The sequence below is a fragment of the Cavia porcellus genome, unplaced genomic scaffold (assembly GCF_034190915.1).
Source record: "Cavia porcellus strain 051 isolate PalLab524CR breed Dunkin Hartley unplaced genomic scaffold, mCavPor4.1 scaffold_1, whole genome shotgun sequence".
In the NCBI taxonomy this organism is placed as follows: Eukaryota; Metazoa; Chordata; class Mammalia; order Rodentia; family Caviidae; genus Cavia; species Cavia porcellus.
The window spans coordinates 205,399,298-205,420,104 of NW_026947484.1; the positions used below are offsets into that span (position 1 = coordinate 205,399,298).

Consider the following 20,807-nt stretch of genomic DNA (forward strand, 5'->3'; position numbering starts at 1 on the left):
ATGTGTCTCCACTTCAGGTCCTTTAGGTGAGCTGTTATTCTTCATAACTTGTTCTCACTTTCTCTGTTATCTTTTATTCTTCCTTACATTCCAGGGGCTGTCAGTTTCCCCAAATCTTCAGGAAATCATGTCTGTGCCAGCCACCCAACTGCAGATGACTTTAAGCTGGGCAGGCACAGTGTTACAATCCTTGTCCCTTCAGACTCACCTGAGCATGTCCTCTCAAAGTGGAGCCCCAGAGAGGTTGGATACCTGTCCCTGCCCTCCAGCATCTTGTACAGGGATTGCCTAACCTGGACACAGTGTCCTATCCCCCACCTGTATGCTAAAGCTGGGCTTGTTTGTATCTCCTCAGGGCCCACAGTGGCCACTGAACATTCTTGGCCACCATGTCTGACAAGATTCTCTTTCCTTGTCTATGTGGGTCAGGGAGCTACAGCTACGGTGGTACCTCTTTAAGGATTGTGGCCTGAGGCCTGTCACACCTTGCTGATGTGGACAGTGGGGCCTCTTGTGCCCCCCGAACCCTCTGGCATTGTTCAGGGTCAGTTTCATGTGCAGAGCTTCCACATGCCACTTGGGTCCTTCTAGGAAACTTGAGTCTCCTACTGCAGCAATAGTCTAGAGACCCTGAGACCATAGTGGGAATCACAGAAACTGTCCTCTGATCATGGAGGTGGCAGGCAGAACAGAGATGTCTTTGAAGTCATTGTGAGGCCCATTCCTCCATGAACTCCTCAACTGGCCAAGACAGGCAGCCCTGGAGCATCTACCCCGGTGTCCCTCCCACCCATGCTTGCATGTGCTCTTTCTCTACTGCTGTCTCATTCAACACCTGCAACATCTGTGTTCTCTTTTCTCTTTATTCAATCAATGAGTATGACAACACAAATGTGCCTGAGCTGCTTGCATATTTAAAAATACCAAATCAGCAGGAACTTACCCTCAGACCAGGTTCTGGGTCTCAAAGTTAGATAGGCAGAAAGTGCCTGGCTCTACAGAGCCACACTCTCTTAAAAAAGGCTTGCCAATAATCCAAGGTGCCTGGTGCTCCCAGGTAAACCTCACTCCCAGGTAATCTTTGGAATCTGGGTTTACCAGTTTATCACTGTGCTTGATTTTGAGAAGCACTAAATAGTATGGGTTCTCTGGAGCAAAAACCTGTGGACTGAAGGTTGTACAGGTAGCTTCCACGGCAAGAGCTGCAGAGAGGCTGTACCTGCCCTTTCCCTGACCAGAGAACCCCTGGGGGAGGCGGCTGGGGTTCCAGGCAGGCCTGGACTTCACTAGCTCAGCCTGGAAGGGAAGGATGTAGCTGCCAAACCTGGGCAGGGGAGTCCCTTTCACAGTGTCCACTGGAGAGGCAGTTGCTCTCAGCTTGTCACCTGGACATCTTGGCTGTGTCCTGTGAGAGGTGGTCCCCAGATCTCTTCTCTTAGGCTTACCTGGCAGCAGAGAGTTGCTTCAGGGAGCTTCTGTCTCTGTCCCTCATCACTGAAGGGTAGCCCTAGAGTAGAGAGGGTATTTGCTGCATGAGAAATGACTCATAGTGACAAGCTTTTCTTTTGGAAGGTTTTTTTTTCTCTTTTCTTTTTTTTTGGTGGCCAGTTGCTGCTTAGACTGTGAAGCAGTACCTGTTTTGATTTCTTTTTAAGCACTTGTCCTTGAGGGACTCAGGGACAGCGCACAGGGTAAAAGCAGCTTGCCTGCACTTTTTGAGGGGTGATTTCTGAAGGTCAGAGAGCAATCCTCTTTCTCTGCAGAACAACTTCATCAACCTCAGCTTCCTGCGTCTCTTCAGAGCTGCACGGCTCATTAAACTGCTCCGCCAGGGCTACACCATCCGCATCCTGCTGTGGACTTTTGTCCAGTCCTTCAAGGTGAAGTGGGGTGCCAGTGTGGGTAGGGTGGGACAGCTCTCTGCAGGTAATTTCCGTTCCTCTTCCTTTGTCACCTTTCCTGCCCTCTAACCCCCAGAAATTCCCTCCTTTGACAGGCTGCATAGGAGTAGGGATGTGTGTGTCTTCATTGACAACTGTGGTCCTATTGCAGCTTATAAAAGTATTGTGAGTGACTTTTAGATTATCTTAATGCCCACAGAAACTCTAAGGTGAAGTTTATGATCCCAATTTATAGAAGAAGAAACAGAGCTGTCCTTTGGCAGAGGGGCCTGATAGGGAGTAGAACTGTGTCAAGCTAAGATCTGCAGGGCCTCAGACACAGCTGGGAGCTGATGTGCCTGTGTCTCCAGGCGCTGCCCTATGTGTGCCTCCTCATCGCCATGCTGTTCTTCATCTACGCCATCATCGGCATGCAGGTAGGTGCTATCTGCTCATATTGGGCTGTGCCCAGGGCTCCTGTTCACCGGAGCATGAGGGCATGGATTATGATCATTAAATGATGATAATAATAAGCTGACACTTAACTGAACATTTGCCGTGAGCCAGGTACTGAGAAACCTGGATCTTCAGAAGTACTGTTTCAGGTAGAGAGGCACCGAGGCTAGGCCACTCCCAGCATCTCTTTGTGAGGGATAGACCAGCTCTCTGCCTACTCCTGACCCTCTGGAAAGCCATGCTGTAGTGTTCTTGAGGGTAGCCTTCAGGGCCAGAAATGTTAAGGTGTTGGGCTGGATTTGGAGCAAATCTCAGGATGCAAAGCAGCATCCTTTCCATTCTGTTGTACTGCAGGGAAGGACAGCTCCTGACACATCACAGGAGTTGTGCTCCCAAGGAGTCTGCTGGGGCGTGCGAGTATGACGCCATCAGGTCACTGCACTGTGACAAATTCATCTCACATAATTTAGCAGATCTTTATTTTGCCAAAGAATACTTTGTAACCATTCTAGGGGTGGGAATTTTGAAAACAGTCTTACTCTAAATAAAGTTTAGGCATCTTGTCACTTCCCAATATCAGAAGTTATTTTGCCAAAGAATACTTTGTAGCTATTTTGGGAGTGGGGATTTTGAAAACAGTCTAGTTCTAAATAAAGTTTAGGCATCTGATCACTTCCCAATATCAGGAGTTCCAATTTGTGATTGGAAGTGTAAGTATCTTAAAGTTGAACTGAATTAGTTAAACTCTAATTATAGAGATTGAAAAGTTCTTTCAGTTTAAAATTTGCGTATAATTTTGATTTGGCTTGTGAATGTATGTATGTTGCTGATCTTTGTGGAAATGTGATAGTTTGTAAGTCTGTAGCCAGGTTCTAGGTTTTAGACTGAGTATGGTCCTTGACTCATTTATATTTTTTACCCTGAATAAAATTGGTTAGAATGGATAAAAAGCCTGCTCCACAATTTGCATGAAGGTCTTGCAAGAAATTCTCCAGTGATCCTCCAATTCTCAGAATGATTATAATATAACTCCTGATTTAGAGTGTTGACCAAGCATGACCTGAAATGGATCTTGTCCTATGTTTAATAGAGACAAGCCCCATCCCAGGGACAGGCTGGAGCTGGCAGATACAGAGCTCTGGGACATGAGTTTTCAGCTAGCAAGTGGTTATCTATTGTAGAAATGCACATTGGGCCCTGGGCAGCCCCCAAGTTGCATGTACACCTATTCCAGCTCAGCCTTCTGCCATGGCTTCCAGGACTTGCTGTGTAAGCATGCTGTGGTTCTCCATTTCAGGTGTTTGGAAATATTGCCTTGGACGATGACACTAGCATCAACCGGCACAACAACTTCCGGACATTCTTACAAGCCTTGATGCTGCTGTTCAGGTGTGTTGTGTGGTCAGTCCAGGCCAGTGTCCATGTTTCTTCAGGATAGAGGAGGATGGGTGCCATGTGGTGACCCCTCCCTCCACCCTCTGCTTCCGCTTGGTGGATCTTTGCCATTCTTTTTCGCCATTCATCCCATTATTTTAAAAGGGCTCCTGCTGGCTGCCACAGCCTCAGACTGAAAAAAGCCCCTCAGGGAGAGAACTGGGGATCTCTGGGCCAGTGTGCACTACACTGCCTTGTTTCTGCTCCCTGGTGACATCTTAGTGGGCTTCAGTGAAGCTAAGAGGATAGAAGGTGCCTGACAGGGTCTTTCTTGGAGTGTTGTTCTCTAGCTTTCCTTCTATACCTTTACTGATCAGGGGTGGAGAGGGTGATGGAGAGGTAAATTTTAGGGAGAACAGCTATGTACAGTTAGCAGCTCTGCAGTGGCCCAAAGAGTCCAGCTGGCCAGAGCTGCTTGTCTGAATGCATCTCTGCCTCCTACCCTCAGTTCCTGGATACAGCTGAGCAGAGCACCAAGGTGGGAGGCAGGTGCAGGAGGCCTTTGATACAAGCTTTGGAACTTTCAGGTGCTTTCTTGGAAGGAGGGTCAGTAGTAGCTGTTGTTCCCAGACAGAAAAGACCCTCTGTAGACTAGACATTGACCCACCTCATCTGAGAGTGACCTTTCAGATAAGGAAGAGGGATGAATGTATTTTCTTGCCTTCGGAGTCTCATTTTGCCACTCATGATCCTGGAGCAGAGGGAAAAGGGCTTTTTGCAGGGATTTATAGTGAAGATGCTGACTTGTTCCTATATACAAATATGCAGAGCTGCTGCAGAACCAGCCTTGGGATTGTCTCTATGCCCTCTCTCTCAGGCAGTTTCCTGGGAGGAGGGTAAGCTGAAACCAAAACTTGCTTTGCTAAGATGCCTGGAGAACATTTTCTGTTTCTTGTTTCTTTGCATGAGGTGAACATGTATCTTCAGGTATATGCTTTCCCCAAATCATGTTTCTCTTGGTTTCATTTGCATTAATTTTCTTTCTTCACTTATTCTGCTATATGCCACAAAGATATGAGGCAAACCTGTGATGTCAGTCTTAGTTTTACGTCTTTGTTTTCAAAGGTTTCTGCTATCCCTGAGCTCTTGTCAGGTTGAAGTGTGTCCAAGGTGTTGGAGGAAAGGAAGCTGGAACAGCTTATGTATAGATAGAGGTGGATGAGGTTGGGAAAAAGAGTAGACTCTGGCAGCCCAGAACTGAGCAATGTCAAGATCCATCCTGTCTTCTGTCCCTGCTGGGCTGCCATGCAGGCAGAACCATTGTGGCGGCTTAGGAGGCTCACTGCTGCCTGGCCCCAGCTGAATAGAGAAACCTTAGCTGATTTCTCAGGGCATCCAAGCTGATGGGCAGGATTTAGAGACAAAGGTGTGCAGTAGTTTTCACCAAAGTAGCTGGAATGGTAGAGTCCTGCTTCTTGAAATGAAGAGATACATATTGGGAAATCAGGAGTATGCTGGACCTGTTGTGTCTATCAAAGAGTGCTTACTGTGGCACCAATCCTAGTCCAGTAGACTCTTAGTAAAAGCTTTCTCAGGTAATGGTCAGTTTGGGAATCTAATGTCAAAGGAGTCTTTTGAAGTAACAGTCATCTGTCACATAGGCCTTACCTAAATGTGGGAACTTAGGAGTGGGGTGCATTCACACAGTTCTCCAAGAGCCCAGCTCCCTCAGCTCATGGCGAGTGTGCTGCAGACCTTACCTTGTGGCCTCACTGTAAGCTCCCACCTCTTCTCTTCTCAGGAGTGCCACAGGAGAGGCCTGGCATGAGATCATGCTGTCTTGTCTGAGCAACCGGGCCTGTGATCCACATGCTAATGCCAGCGAGTGTGGGAGTGACTTTGCCTACTTTTACTTCGTATCTTTTATCTTCCTTTGCTCCTTTCTGGTAAGTCTTGGTCACTGTACTTGTGTTTACCTGTCTCAGTTCATCTTGAGGCTCCATATCTTTTGGTCCTTGGCTTTGACCCATACACATCACCAACTGATTGCATAGTGAGGTCCTCCATTCCCTCAGAGCCAACAACCTCAGAACCCAATGAGAATGAGCTCCTGCAGGCCCTTACTAACTTCCATGGAAGGATTAGGTTTCCAGGGGAAAGTTGCCCATTGGTTTCCAGCTGCTAGAAAGGTGTTCACTGTGTGATGGGATGTGGAAAGGAAGCCAGCATGACAATAATGGGATTGGATCAGAGAAGGTGGACTGATGGGTCCCAGCAGTGTTGGTCCTATTCTAGGTCACTGGGACCCTGGAGCCTTGGAACAGGTGTGTACCATGATCTGCTCAGTGTTTCACAGTTTGGCTCTGGTAAAGGAAGGGGCCACAGAGTAAGTAGGGAGGCAGTGGCTTAGTGTATGAGGGCTAGGTTGCTAATTTACAGGTAGAACTGACCTCATTAAGAAAAAGAAAATGAAACTGCACTTTAAAAAAAGCCCACACCTGGAATCTTCTGGGAAATGGGTAACATTGGTAGCTCTTTCTGAGTTCTGTGGGGGCATTGCAGGTGTGGGTTGGGGACAGAGGAGATACAGATGCTTCACAGACCTCTGGACTAGAGATATGAATGAGTTGCCAGTGGTGTTTGAATTGTCTGTGGGGCTGGAAGATATCCTCTAGGTCCTTGCTGTAAAGTGTGTTCCAGAAACCTATGCATAATTTAAGCATTGTTTGAGTGCTAGTTAGAAATACAGATTCCTGGGCTCTCTCCAGGCTCGCTATATCAAGATTTCTGTGACAGGAATCTGGGAATTTGAGTTTCAATGAGTTCAGGGGTAATTCTGCAAGTGCTACACTTTGAGGAGCATTGATATAAGGAAAGATGAAAATTGAGAAGAAGGCAGAAGATTTCTGTCCCTGCTACACAGGAGATAGATAGGAGCACTGAGTCCTGAAGCTGAGAGAGGGCACCTAGGCAGGTAGAGAGCAGTGGTCCAGAGGGAGGGAATAATGTACGCTCTGACATATTGTTAGAAGGTAAAGTGAGACAGTGTTTAACAATGGATGATGGAGGTGGATGGTGATCCTTGCAGAAACAGTTTTTGTGGCATGATGGAAAAGGAAATTTGGCAATGCATTCAAGCTCAGTGAGCAGTGAGGGGCATAACAGGGACAGACCCCGCTCCCACCAAGCACAGTGCTGAAGGGTTTCTTATGTCCACAGCCATGACCTAGAGTGGGGCCAGCCAGCACAATTGTGCTTTCTCTGGCCACAGTCAGCTCCTTGAAATCCATGGGTAGAGATGTTCGGTATCCAGATTTAAAATTTTCCAGACAAGTGTAACGTGGAGAGAAGGGTGTATGTGAGAATGCGGTCCTGGTACTGGAAGTAAGGTCAGAGGCACTGGGTTGGAGGTTCTTGTAGTGATGAAGTCTTAGGGCAAATGGATTGGAAGGCTAAGTAACATGGTTAGGGTATGGAACATGTGAAGTGAAGACTGGGGAGAGCTGATAGCATCATTGTCAGTAGTCATTAGGAATAACCAACCTTGGCATATTTTAGGAGTTAGGAAATGGCTTAGGTTGAAAAGCCCACCAGTGGGAATACCAGGCAGTGATCAGCCCATCACTGTGGGCCTTGAAAGCAACATGAATGATGATGACAGTAGAGGACATCTAGGTATTAAATTATCCACATAATCGAGAAGAGGTTAGTAGAGGACATGAGTAATGAAGTACAGAGTTCTAAAAGCGAGCAGAGGGAGGCTATCTATACTTCTGCTGGAATGAGAAAAACTGGAGACTGTTCAGGGAAGATGAAGGTAGTAGGATTTTTACAGAGTGTGGCCCTTGAGTTTCAGAAGCCACCATCTTAAGAAAGCCAGGGTGGTCAGGAAGGCATGTACCTAAAATACATGCACTTCACATTAAATAGAAACAGAAGACTTGAAAGACTGTGTCTCATTAATTGTCAGAAATCAAGTGGACGATTGCATTTTGGGGTCATCTCCTTATCCCTCAGAAGACCTGATGAGTAGTAGGAAGGTGGCCACTCTGGAGAATCACTATCCTGGAAGCATTTTGAGCATTGGCTTATGTACAATACCATTTGAAGACTGGTGCTGTGAGAACTAGCCCACTTGTGAACATAAAGCCTAGCCTAGCCCTGGTCTTACTGTACCTGACTGCAGAGATGGGGCTCTCCAGAGAGTCATGTTCCACAGTGCTGTCTGTCAAGGGTGAGTTGAGGAATCCCTGGTTTAGGTGTCACCCTTCTCCAGAGGAGTAGGTGATTGGCAGTTATTGTCCTTTATGTCTTGGCTCTCTATTTGACCTGCTGCCTTGTCCTTAACTGACATGGAGAAAGGGTGTGGACCAGAGCTTCACCTCTTGGTACTTACTAAGGGGTTCAAGCTGCTGGGCAATTCATGCTTTCAAATACACTGGCATTGCAGAAAAGTAAAGAGGAAAAAAATGGAATTATGATTTTGGAGTGTGTGGCAGAAGGGGTTAGGGCTAGCAGTTGGTTTACCTTTACAGAAATTGAAGAATGTTGACAGTAATACAAGGTGATGTTGATAATGACAATCTGCTGATAATTGTTGAGTCACACATTTTGCTGTCTTATGAATACATTAAATATTTCAGTTGTGGTAACAATTTTAAGGTTGGCATTTTTATCACAATGAAGAGGTGGAGACTTAGAGATGTGAAATTCTCAGGCAACCTGCATTTTGTAACCCAAGCTGTTAAAGTGAATAAACTCCTAGATACAAATGACCACCACTGACTTATGGAAATGTAGAAGATCTGAGCAGACTTACAAATATGGAGATTAAGTCAGTAATGACATACCTTTCCATAAAGAGAAATCCAAGACCAGTCAGTGGTGAAAGGGCAGTCTTTTCAACAACAGTGTTAGAAAACCTGAATATGTGAAAGACCAAAGTTGGATTCTTACCTTATACTCTATATAAAGTGAACTTTAAATTAATAAAAGAACTAAATTTAAAAACCAGAACTATAATGCTTTTAAAGAAAATATAGGGCATAAATGTTTATCACCTTGTATTTGTTAGATTTGACACTAAAACTATAATGAAACAAAAGTAGGTAAATTGAACAATTCAAAATTAAAAACTGCTTTGCATCGAAGAACACTACCAGTAGAATAAAAAGCAACTGTTGTGATTTGTGTCTAGATCGCCCCTTAAAGCCTCATTCAGTCAAGGAGGTAAGCTTCTAGAATTTGTGATTGATTCATGGTTCTGTATTGGGATTCTGGGTGTGAGTGCTATATCTGCCATAGGGTAGGTATAGCCTACATGCAATATAATGGGTAAAGTCTTCTTTTGTGCTCCTCCCTTTTTGCTCTTGGTGCTTTTGCTGTTTTCTACCTCTGTGAACTGTTTCCCTCTGCCATTTGCCACTCTGCCTTAGAGCCAGCCAAATATGAACTGAAACCTCCACAAACTGTGAGCTAAATAAATCTGTCCTACCCTAATTTGGAGCATCAGGTATTTTGTCTCAGCAATGAAAGAAAAGTAACCAAGACAGAATTTGGTACCAGGAGTGGGGTCATTGCTGTGACTGTATCTGACCATGTGGTTCAAGAGCCTTTGGAAATGGCTTGTGGGAAGAGTTTGAAAAGGTTCAGGATGTTATCTGAAAGAGTAGAGCTGTAACACCTTAGGCTGTTCTGTATGGGAAATTTTGATCAGAGCTCAAAGGACCAGAAGGCTGATAGAAATCCTGCCAGTCATCAGGGATATAGCTCAGTGACATAAGTGCCTGCCTGGCTAACACAAGGTCCTGAGTTCAGCTCTTAGTACAAAAAAAAAAAAAAAAAAGAGAAATCCTGCAAGTAAGGACCAGGCTCCAGAGGTTTCTGCTGGGAAGAAGAACTGCATTGGTTGTTGAACTCCAGAAAATATGTGTTATGGCTTGGCAGAAGGGTGTTCTCTATTTTGTTCATGTCCTCAGACTTTGTCTGAAACTAAGATTAAGGGTAGCAGACTAATCTAGCAGAGGAAATTTCAAGTCAAACATTGAGGCTGTGGCATGACTGTGGCATTGGAGACTTTTTGCCAGATTTATGTTGCAAATCAAGGGCAAAGAACGTAGCAGGATGATTTGAAATGTGAGTTTGGTCAAGAAAAAAGCTCCAAAAAAGATGTGGACTGCAAAGATAGAGCTGAGAAAATTTTGATTGCTCAGAAGGAATAGGAGAATATGAAGTTGGCTTGAGGGCATCACAAGAAGCAGCAAGTCACCACTCTTTGCTGCCTCAAAACTGCAAAAGTGAAAAACTTTGCTTTGAGGAGAAAGCCTCAGGACTCATGTTCGTGAATGGTGGCAGCTGTACCAGGTTCTGGAATGGTGGTGTAGAAGATCTGAGCAGACTTATAAATACGGCGATTAAATCAGTAATGAAATACCCTGCCACACCAGGTTCCAAAATGGCAGCTACCATACCAAGTTCCAGACTGACAGGCCTAGAGAATATGTTCCTCAGAATTCAAAGTGGATTCAGAGTGCCCACTGATTCAGGCACTCAATCACTACAACCAAGAGTGAAGAAAGCCTTGCTACTGTTCCAGCTGGCAGTGAATCTTGGCATCATCCATGTGGTGCTGGCTTTAGGTGCAGGCAGAATGCAAGAGTTCTGAGGTTTAAAGGCTTGTACCCAGATTTCAGAAGGCCTGGAAGGCATTGTGCTCCTGAGAAGCAATATGTGAAGCTGTGAGAGCAAAACCAAAAGTACAGTGGAGACCCCAGAAGTTTAGAAAAGCTAGGAATGTGAATCATCTAAGAAAAGCTGCAAGAATTGAGCAAAGTGGGCCTAAGAGAGAAGCCATGGGAGGTATAGCCACTGGAAATGCCATACAAGTGAAGTCACATAAGCCTTTTGGAGTCCAGAACTTACCATAGATTGCTTCAGATGTTCCCAATGGAACTGCCAGACTTAATGTTTACCCTGCTCGATTTCAGACTTGTTTTGGCTCCAATACTTTATATTCCCCTGTTTGTAACTTTTGGAATGGAAATGTCTATGTTGGGCCACTGAATGTCAGGAGTGTTTGACTTTCTTTTCATTTACACAGAGCCTCACAACCGAGAGTTTGCCTTAAATCTCAGAGGAGACTTCAGACTTGTACTTTGCAGCAATGCTGAAACTGTTAGGATTTCGGCAGCTGTTAGAGATGGACTAAATGACTTTTGCATAATGGATGTGCATGAATCTTTGGAGGGATCAGAGGTGGAATGTTATGGTTTGTGTCTGGATGTCCCCCAAAGTGTCATTTCAGTCATAGAGGCAGGCTTCCAGAGTTTTTAATCAATTCATGGTTCAATGTTAGGATGATGGATGTGAGTGCTACACCCCCCCAGGGTGGATGTGGCCTATATACAATATAAGGGACAGAAAAAGTCTTCCTTGTGCTCCTTCCGTTTTGCTCTTGTTGCTTTTGCTGTTTTCCACCACCAGTTGCCTTCTGCCGTGTTCCACTCTGCCTTGGAGCCAGCCAGATATGAACTGAAACCTCCGCAAACTGTGAACTAATAAATAAACCTTTCCTTCCTTAGTTTTGGGCATTTGGTATTTTGTCTCAGCAATAAGGCAAAGGTAACCAAGAGAGCAAACTAACATACTGTGGAAAATATTTGCAAATTATATATATGATGGAGTGTTAACATCAGAATGCATAAAGAACTCAACAACCCAAGTAAGAAAGGGGTAAAGGGCTGAATATGGCAGCTACTGGGGAGGCTGAGACAGGAAGTTAGCAAGCTCCAAGGCCAGCTTGGGTCATTTAGCAGAACCTGTCTCAAAGTAAAAAAATAAACAGTGTTGGGAATGTAGCTCAGTGGTAGCACTGCTAGGTTTGATCCCCAGCACTGTCTAGAATGAGGAGAGGGGTACAAAGGATTCAAATGGATGTTTTCACCATGGCAGATGAAAAGATAGTGAACATCACTGATGATAGGGAAATGCAAATCTAAGCCATAATGAGATGTCATTTCATATTCACTAGTATTACTATTGTAATTTTTTAAGTGTAGAAAAGGGCCAGGAATTTAGCTCAGTGACATAAACACCTGCCTTGCAAGCATGTGGTCTTGAGCTCTATCCTCGTACCAAAAACAAACAAACAAACAAACAAAAAGATAGAAGAGGAAAGACAGTAACAAGTGTTGGCCATAATGTACAAAATCAAACCCTTGTGCTCTGATATTGAGAATGTGAAATGATACAGTTGCAATGGGAAACATTATAGCAATTCCTAAAACATTAAGAATGAATTGCAAAATGGCCCATGACCAGGATTTAGAACGGCCAGGATTTAGAGAGATGCCTGATCAACTCACATTCATAGCAGCCCCAAAGAGGCGGCAAACATAGTTTCTACCCACAGATAGAGGAATAAACAAAATGTGGTATGAACACACATGGAATATTATACGAGCTTAAAAAGGAAAGGAATTGTGGCACATCTGTGAAATAGATATACCCTTGAGGCATTATGCATTCACTTAGCATTATGCTAAGTGAAATAAGCCAGTCTTAAAAGGACAAATACTGTCTGATATAAGGTGCCTCAAGTAGTCTAATTCATAGAGATAGGGAGTAGGATGGTGGTTGCCAGGAAAAGGGGGAAGAGGAGAACGGAAAGTTAGTATTGAATGGGGACACAGTTTTAATTCAGAGATGGAACAAAATCTGGGGAATGGTGATGGTGATTGGATTGTAATGAGTATGTGTTATTGTTGGTGACCTCTATACTTAAAAATGGCTAAAAAGGTAAGTTTTTTTGTCATGTGTGTTTATCACAGTAAAAATATAGAATAAAAAATAATTACACTCAAATTGTCTCCAAAAATTGAAGAGGAGGAATACCTACTAACATTCTGTGATGCTGGCATCATCTTGATACCATAGCCACAGACGATGCATGAAACTGAAGACTAATAGCCCTTGGGAATATTGATGAAAACACCCATGACAACTAGTTCTAACATATTTAAGAGATTATACCCCATGACTAAATGGGGTTTATCCCAAGAATGCAAGAGTGATTAAACTTGGAAAAAATTAATGTTAAATGATGAACATTTCAATAGGGAGAGAAAAGGCATTTGTCAAATTTCAACACCCTTTCATGATTAACAAAAGACGCATAACAGACTAGAAATAGAAGGAAACTTAATGTGATAAAGGACTTTTATGAAAAGCACAGCCAATATTCTGCTTGGTGGTAAAAGACTGAGGCTGTCCCCTAAAGAGGGGCTGAGCAGCCAAGAGTGGTCATTTTCCACACATTCTCAGTGTTGTGATTAGAGTTCCAGCCACAACACTACTAGGCAAGAAAAAGAAAAAGCATACAAATTGGAAAGGAAGAACTCTTTGTAATTTAACATAGCATGATTCTGTATATAGAAAATCCCACAAATGCACTCAGACGCAATACTGCTGGAGCTAAAAATGAATTCAGCAAAGCTACAGGGTACAAAATCTAATAAACAAAAGTCGGTGGCATTTTTATTCACCAGCAATGAAAACTTTGGAAAGGACAGTCATAAAAATAATTCCTCTTTCAATAACTTCCAAAAGAATAAGGCATCTAGGAATAGAATAACCCAAGAGGCGAAAAACTTTTCAAAATTCAAATCACAGAAACATGGGTATAAAGAAGTTAAAGAAGACCTAATTAAATGGAAAATCATCCCATGTCTGTGAATTAGAAGGCTTAATATTGGTAAAATGTAAATACTCCTTCAAGTGATGTATGGAATGAATGCAGTCCCTATCAAAATCCTAGTGGCCTTTATGGTGGCAGAAGTGGAAAAGCAGATTCTCAGGTTCCTATGGTATTGCAAAGAAATAGCCTAACCCATGCTTGAAAAGAAAAAAGAAAATGTTAGAGGGCCCACATTTCTTCATTTCAACACTTACTATAAAGCTACAGTAATTAAGTGTTGCTCATATAAGGATAAACATAGAGGCTGGTGGAATAAAATTTGAGAATCTAGAAATAAATCCAAACATCTATAACCAACTGATTTTTGACAAGGGTGTTCATAGAGGACAATGACTTTCTTTCATTGATAATTGAACTGGGAGAGACTGGTCTCTAACAGATGGTATGAAGAAAACTGTATCTGTGTACAAAATAATGACCCCTACCTTGCTCCATATACAACCAACTGATCAAAGACCTAAACAGAAAAATTAAAAATATTAGAAGAATACATATTAGATAAAACTTTAAGACCTCAAATTTGGCTATGGATAACAATCATAAAAAAAGGAAGTTAGATTATTTGTACTTCTTCAAAATTAAAAATTTGCATATCAGAGTACATCATTAAATACATGAAAATATAGTCTATAGATGGGAAAAATTATTACAGATCACACATTTTAGAAGATGTTATTATCCAGCCTATACACCAGCCTATCCACAGACCTTTTAAACCTAACACAGTGTGCATGCCTGTAGTCCCCATACTCTGTGAGGCTGAGGCAGGAAGATTTACAAGTTTGAGGCCAGAATGGGCAACTTAGACATTTAGCAAAGATCCTGTATCAAAACTTTTTAAAAATGAAGAAAGAATTAGAGTTACAGTTCAATACAAAAGTTCTGGGTTCAGTTCCTGGTGCCAAAAACATGCAATTTTTACAATGTAAGAACAAAAAGACAAATTTCAAAATGGGCAAAAGACCAAAACAGTTTTCTAAAGACACACAAATGGCCAACAGTTACATGAAGAGGTGTTCAATGTCTTTGGTCATTAGGACATACAAATAAAAATCACAATGAAGATAACATTTCACATGTATAGTGATAGCTGTAATAACATTTTTTTAAAAAAAAAGAACAGAAAATGACAAGTATTGGCAAAGCTGAAGAGAAATAGGAACTGCAGGTCATTGCTGGTGGGGATGTTAAAAACACAGCAACTGCTGTGAAAACATTTGGAAGTTCCTAAAAAAAGCTGAGCATAAGATTACCATGTGACCCAGCAATTCTACTCTGAGGTACACAGCCAAGAAACATGTCTGTGTAGAAACTGGCACGTGAATATTTATAGTATGATTCATCATACTAGCCAAAAGGTGGTGATATCACAAATGCCCCTGAATCGAGGGGAGCTCCTTCAGCCATAAGATGAAAGGACATTCGGACACATACTACAGTTCAGATGGGCCTCAAGCACATTATAGAGAGTGAAAGAAGCCAGACAGAAAAGATCAGATTTTTAAAATCTCTTTTTATTAAATATCCAGACTAAACAAGCCTAGAGGGAGAGATAAGATTGGTAGCTGCCAGAATATGGGGTAAGGAGCAAGGGGTGATTAATAAATGTGTGCAGGACAGTCTTGTGGGATTATGGAAAAAATTTGAAACTGGAGAGATGGTTGTACAATATTGTAAATGTGCTAAGTACCTCTGAATTATTTATTTTAAATGATTAATTGTATGTTATATGAATTTCAGCTCTATTAGAAAACCCAAGCTTCTGGCTGGTCGTGTACACACTACTGACACCATAGAAAGCTAGCCTCAGGGGACACAGTGCCTCTCATAGAGTGGAGGAGGGGTCACCTGAGCATCAGGGTGGGCAAAAGATCATGGAGCCTGAATTGGCAAAGGACTGTAGAGTGCAGAGCCTTTCAGCAGTTAAATGTTGGAAGTACATGTGTAGGATCTAGAACCCTGGAGCTGAGAACCTGAATGTCATTGGAAAGCAGGTCTGGCTGGCACTGGTCAAAGCAGAGTGCTCCTTGCTATCTGAACAGCCCCACACAGCAGTGGTTGGAAGACGAGGGTGGAGTTAGAGGGCAAGCTGAGGTCTCTCTGTGTCACCTCTTCTTCTTCCTGTCCTGCAGATGTTGAACCTCTTTGTGGCTGTGATCATGGATAATTTTGAGTACCTCACGCGGGACTCTTCCATCCTAGGGCCTCACCACCTGGACGAGTTCATCCGGGTCTGGGCTGAGTACGACCCGGCTGCGTGGTGAGTGAGCCCCAGTGCTCAGTGGTCCTTAGGGATGTCCTTACCCATGGCTTCTGGGACAGTGTAGGGATGGCCTTGGACATATTTCACGTGAGTGTTCCCTTTAGGTGTCAGTCTTGGACCCAGGGTCTCTTGCTCTATGTGGAATGGTACTGGTGACCCCTTTGAGTGATCCTTCTCTAGTCTTGTATGCCTTGATGTGACTCCAGGGCTAGAGACATTTGAGATCCTCAGTTGCCCTTCAGAAGGATGCCTGTGCCTAGGTGTCCTGTGAGATTTGGGAGGTTTATGAGGCTTGGGGCTCGTCATGCATGGATGTTTCCTGCCTTCTCCCAAGGTTCATCTGTATTGGATAGTGTGGAGACAGTATGGTTGCACCATTCTGTGACACTCAGGCGGCAAAAGTAATATGGGCTTTTTGGATATTTCCCCTGGGTGACTCAAGAGTCTTCTCTGCCATCTCCCTTGGGGACAGGAGCCAACATGTGCCTGTGTTCTCAGCCATGTTCACAGTGGGTACTTCATGAACTTGGATTGAAGCCAGAGAAACCACCAGGCAGCCTTTAGTAATGTTCACAACCCATTGGGAAAGGCAGGAAATGGTTACCATATGAATTCCCTAAGTGAGGAGCGAGCCATTTCCAGACTGAGTGGGGCTTCATGGAGGGTATTGGAATCAGATGAGATTGGTTGAGACTGTTGTCCATGGAAGCGCCCTGCACTGTGCTGTGCTGTGGGCAGGGCAGAGACCGCATTTGGGCTCATACCATCTACCTGTCCGTGCCTCACCTGCACCACCACCTCCGCCCATGCATCTCTACATCTGCACTCCCCTTCACTCTCACCTGCTCATTCACATGTTCATTTGCTTCCTCCTTTGCTTGTTCACTTACCTGCTTAGTCATTTAACCATTCATTCACTAATTCACTCACTCATTTACCGTTTCACTACTTCAATTATTCACTCTCTGCTCATTCACTTATTCACCTGCTCTTCTGTCCTTCACTTTTTCACTCACTCACCTGCTACAGCAGTAGCTACTGAGAACTGGTCCCTGCAAGGCAGACATAGGAGATGTAGGACTGATATCGGACTGCTAGGTAAGAACAGGCCCGCTCGTGCCGTGCACCCCATGAGTGCTCAGAAACCATGAATGAATGAAGAGAAAAGATGACCATGGACCTGCATCTAGCTCCCTGGCTGCCCTTGTCCACCATGTATGACTCTGCATTCTGTACCCTGCAGAGAGAATGCCTGGAGGAAGTGGTCAGATTCCTGTTGGTGAGGCTCCTGCTGCCCACAGGCTCCTTGGGTTTCCCCTGGCTGTGAGGAGTCCTCCACAGACCCTGAGGGCTTGGCCATGCTCCCTTAGCTCCCTTTGCTCCTTTATCCTCCATCTGGGCGCATTGGGAGCCAGGGATGCAGGCCTATTCTGTCTAGGCTTTTCCACACCAATAGCATCTCCATGTATATCCTCCATTTTAATGAGTTTAGTTTCTGCACAGTACTGAGGAAGCATAGAAGTTGCTTATGTTTCTTGGTGTACATGACCATTTTCTTGGCTTTAGAAGCCCCACCATATTGGATAATTACACATCTTCGTCCTATAGTACCCACATTATGCTGGCACACACAGGTTCAGGGATCTTTTAGTGGGTCCTGTGGTCAGGAAGGCCAGTCATATGTGGGATGTGTCAGGCAAAGGACAGGAACATCTGGAACTGAGGCATCATTCAGGCATGTCTTAGGGGCACCACTCTGACTCTGATCTGGAGTCTTTGCTGTTTCGGGAGCATTTTCTCAAGAGGAATGTGTTTGAGCCAGGGATTTAGCTCAATGGCACAAGTGCCTGCCTGACAAGCACAAGGTCATGAGTTCAATCCCCAGTACCAAAACAAAAACAAAAACAAAAAAAACCAAGGAGTGTGTTGCAGAAAACTTACTTTGTGGGATATAATCTGCACTAATGGGCAAAGGTCAGAGAGAGAACGAGAGAAAACACCCTTGAATCTTTATGAATTGCATACCCAGGCCTTCCACAATACACCATGGCTAAAGGTGGACCTGGGTTGATTGCAGCTTTGTAATATGCACAGTGAGGGCCCGACCTATTTCCCAAGTTCCAGAAATGGGAATAGGGGATTCTGCAAGACAGTGGCTATTGGGCATATGATAAAGTGCCAAAGAGTAGAAAACAAAGATAAGCTTTGTCCCAGAGATGGCACACCAGGTCCTACACAAGCCTGTGAGCCTAAAGTGACAGACGTGTCCTATGAGCAGCACACACAGCTCTCCTCACAAATCCCTCAGCCAAGGTATAGTCCCAAATGGCCTGAGAAGGCTAGTGGCAGCTGAGCAGGCAGGTGTGGATCCCAGGTCTTCAGCACTATGGAGACACATGACCACTTTTGGTTGTCTCTTTAGTATTTGAGAGACACTTTGAAACTACAAAACTGTTAATTTTTCAACATTTTCATGTGTGTATATGTGTACATGTGTGGCTGTGTACATACATGTGTGGCTGTGTATGTGTGCACAAACACAGATGTGTACATGTGTGCATATGCATGCTTACATCTGTGTGCATGTTTACACATGTGTGATTACATTGGTGAGTGTCTGTGAACCCATGTGTACTGTGCACATGTGTACATGTCATATGTGTGTTCATCTTGATTCTGTGTGCAGGTATATGTGTACATGTATTTGTGCACTTGGGTGGATCTAGGCAAATGTGTATATGCACATGTTTTTGTATGTACATGTGATAGTTTCTCTCTGGGTAGATGTACAAGGGAACTGTACATTTGTATGTGCTTGTCCATGTGTGATCAGTTCATATGTGAGAGTTTATTGCATGTCTGTATGCACATGCCTATGTGTGTTGTATGTGTGTGTGCCAGCACAGGTGCATGTATGTAAGCACATGCATACTCTGGGAGATTTCAGAGTGGTTGATATTTGGAGCTGCTTTTCTCTGGCTTCTCTTTTGTTGTTACCTCAAGACTTTGAAGTGTAAAGACTCAAAGGAAGAATCAGAATCACACTTCTTAGAGCAGTCTGTCTGCTCAGTTTATGTTCACCTACTTGTCCAGTAGGCATTTTTTCAGCATCTGCTGTGTTCTGGGCCCAGGGTGACAAGGTGAAGCAGGCACATGCTCTCAAAACACTTAGCTAGGTTGGCAGAGGCTAGAGCTCAAAGCTAGGATATCTGAGGTGGGAAATACTGTGTGTCATCTGAGCTGAACCCAAGGAGGCAAAGTGGTTGGTGCCCTGGAGAAGGCTAGGGTGGGTGCAAGGCAAGGGAATGTCCAGGTATTCTGCACCAGACTGGGGTGGAGAAGCCAGACTGGGGTGGAGAAGCCAGACTGGGGTGGAAAAGTCCTAGGGACGGGGCAGGCCTTCGGATGTGGTGTTTAAAAAGGAGCTTTGAATTTGTTTTATGGACAGTTTTTGAATCAGGGAGTGACAGTATTGGCCCACACTTTTCGTTTGGTGCCATCTCACAGGTCTGGTGAATAGGGGTGCCTATGCCCCCTGTTCTTGGTAATAGTCTCCAGGGTCTAGCAAGGTTAGCAAGCACCTTAGGTAAGGCCAAAGTGGGGCTTCCTCTTTCTTCCCTCTTTTCCAGAAGTAAATTCAACCTAACTTGAAGTCAGTTGAACTGAGGGAGGCTACAATGTAGAAGAGAGAAGCATCAGTGCCTGTACTGGGAGGAGATTGTCTTTAGCGGATTAACAGGTTCCAGGGTGAAAGATAGGGGCAGTCAGGAGGCATCTCTGCAGTGGACATGTAATTCTGTGGCTGTGGTGGAGAGATAGATGCATGAGAGCCAGGGTCAGAGGGAGACTTGGAGAGGGCTCTGGCATTGGGAGAGGAGAAAGAGGACTGACAGAGCTGGGCAAGCCCAGGCCAGACTGACCAGGACAGGCAGGGTAGTGTGTACAGAGTAGATACTCTGCAGGGGCCAGTGTGAGAGTAATATGTCGTGCTCTATGGAGCATACAGCTGTTCTGTGTGGAGTGTTGCCTGCCTGCCTTGGGTTCTAGGAATCATCTTGGCTTAACATACCTCCTGGACTGCTCTAGCAGTCTAGTCTAGGAAAAGAGAGCACCCTGGCCAGCCGTACCCCTCACTGCCACTATGAGGCCGCATCTTCCCGTTGCAGGCTGGGTGGGTGGGTGGGTTGGGCTCCGTCGTGCCTTTGTTGCCATAACCTGTGACATTTCCTTTCCAGTTGCCGGATTCATTATAAGGATATGTACAGTTTGTTGCGTTGTATTGCGCCACCCGTTGGCTTAGGGAAGAACTGCCCTCGTAGGTTGGCCTACAAGGTTTGCAACTTCAGAGCCTCCATCCAACATACTTCCCTGTCCGAACCGCAAACACAGCACACACTCCCTGCCTGGTTTGGGAATGACAGCACCTCACCTCTTTCCTCTTGTCCTGCCCTGCCCCGCGCTCCGGCCTCCTAGATGCTTTGGTTCCCTGTCTAATCTCTCCAAACCCTCCATCTGGCTGGGGCAGGCAGCCTTCAGAGACAGCACACAGAACTTCTGGCTGGGTTGTGTTGGTCAGGACCAGCAGTCTGGTGGATGCTTGGGGCCAGCCAGGTCCAACCTGTACCACAGAAGCAGCTATCTGACCCACTTTTTCCTACAGGCTCTTGTGGGTAGGCTGATAGGCCAGAGGTTCAAGGCCCAGAGAAGGGGAATGTGGGTACAAGTAAACCAGGAGCCTCTCTTGGTCAGAGAGGCTTTCAGATCCCTAAGGGAGGAGAGAACAGAGGTGAATGGGGCCCAAAGACAAACTGTCTTATGTCACCTCTAGACTGATCATTCTACCCAACAGAGGAGCTTTCTGGTCTGAGACTGTGGGAGGAGGGCAGATTCTGGGCAGATCTTGCTAGGAAAAGACCAAGCCTAAACTTACTGTGTCTCTGGGATTCCAAGCCCTCAGGAAAGTGCTTTCAAAGCTAAGAAAGGTCCCAAGTCTGGGGAAGACTTGCCACCAGCTCCCAGGTGCCTCCTGTGTCCAGCTGAGGTTCCAGCTTCTACAGGAGGCTTGCCTTGCCTGTTGGTG

General features: G+C 44.7%; 1 protein-coding gene across 13 annotated transcripts in view; it reads left to right on the forward strand.

The window, feature by feature from the left end:
• Cacna1b (calcium voltage-gated channel subunit alpha1 B) overlaps positions 1 to 20,807 on the forward strand; it is a 204,901-nt gene that overhangs the window by 158,259 nt on the left and 25,835 nt on the right. For 10 of the 13 annotated variants that reach the window (XM_063228634.1, XM_063228641.1, XM_063228663.1 and 7 more), the window contains 5 exons: positions 1,764 to 1,880; positions 2,252 to 2,317; positions 3,634 to 3,725; positions 5,512 to 5,656; positions 15,597 to 15,724. In XM_063228634.1, coding sequence (XP_063084704.1) covers positions 1,764 to 1,880; positions 2,252 to 2,317; positions 3,634 to 3,725; positions 5,512 to 5,656; positions 15,597 to 15,724 — 548 coding nt within the window. Of the gene's footprint in view, positions 1 to 1,763; positions 1,881 to 2,251; positions 2,318 to 3,633; positions 3,726 to 5,511; positions 5,657 to 15,596; positions 15,725 to 19,962; positions 20,060 to 20,807 lie in introns of all 13 variants that reach the window. The other 3 variants (XM_063228637.1, XM_063228698.1, XM_063228692.1) reach the window with 2 other exon arrangements.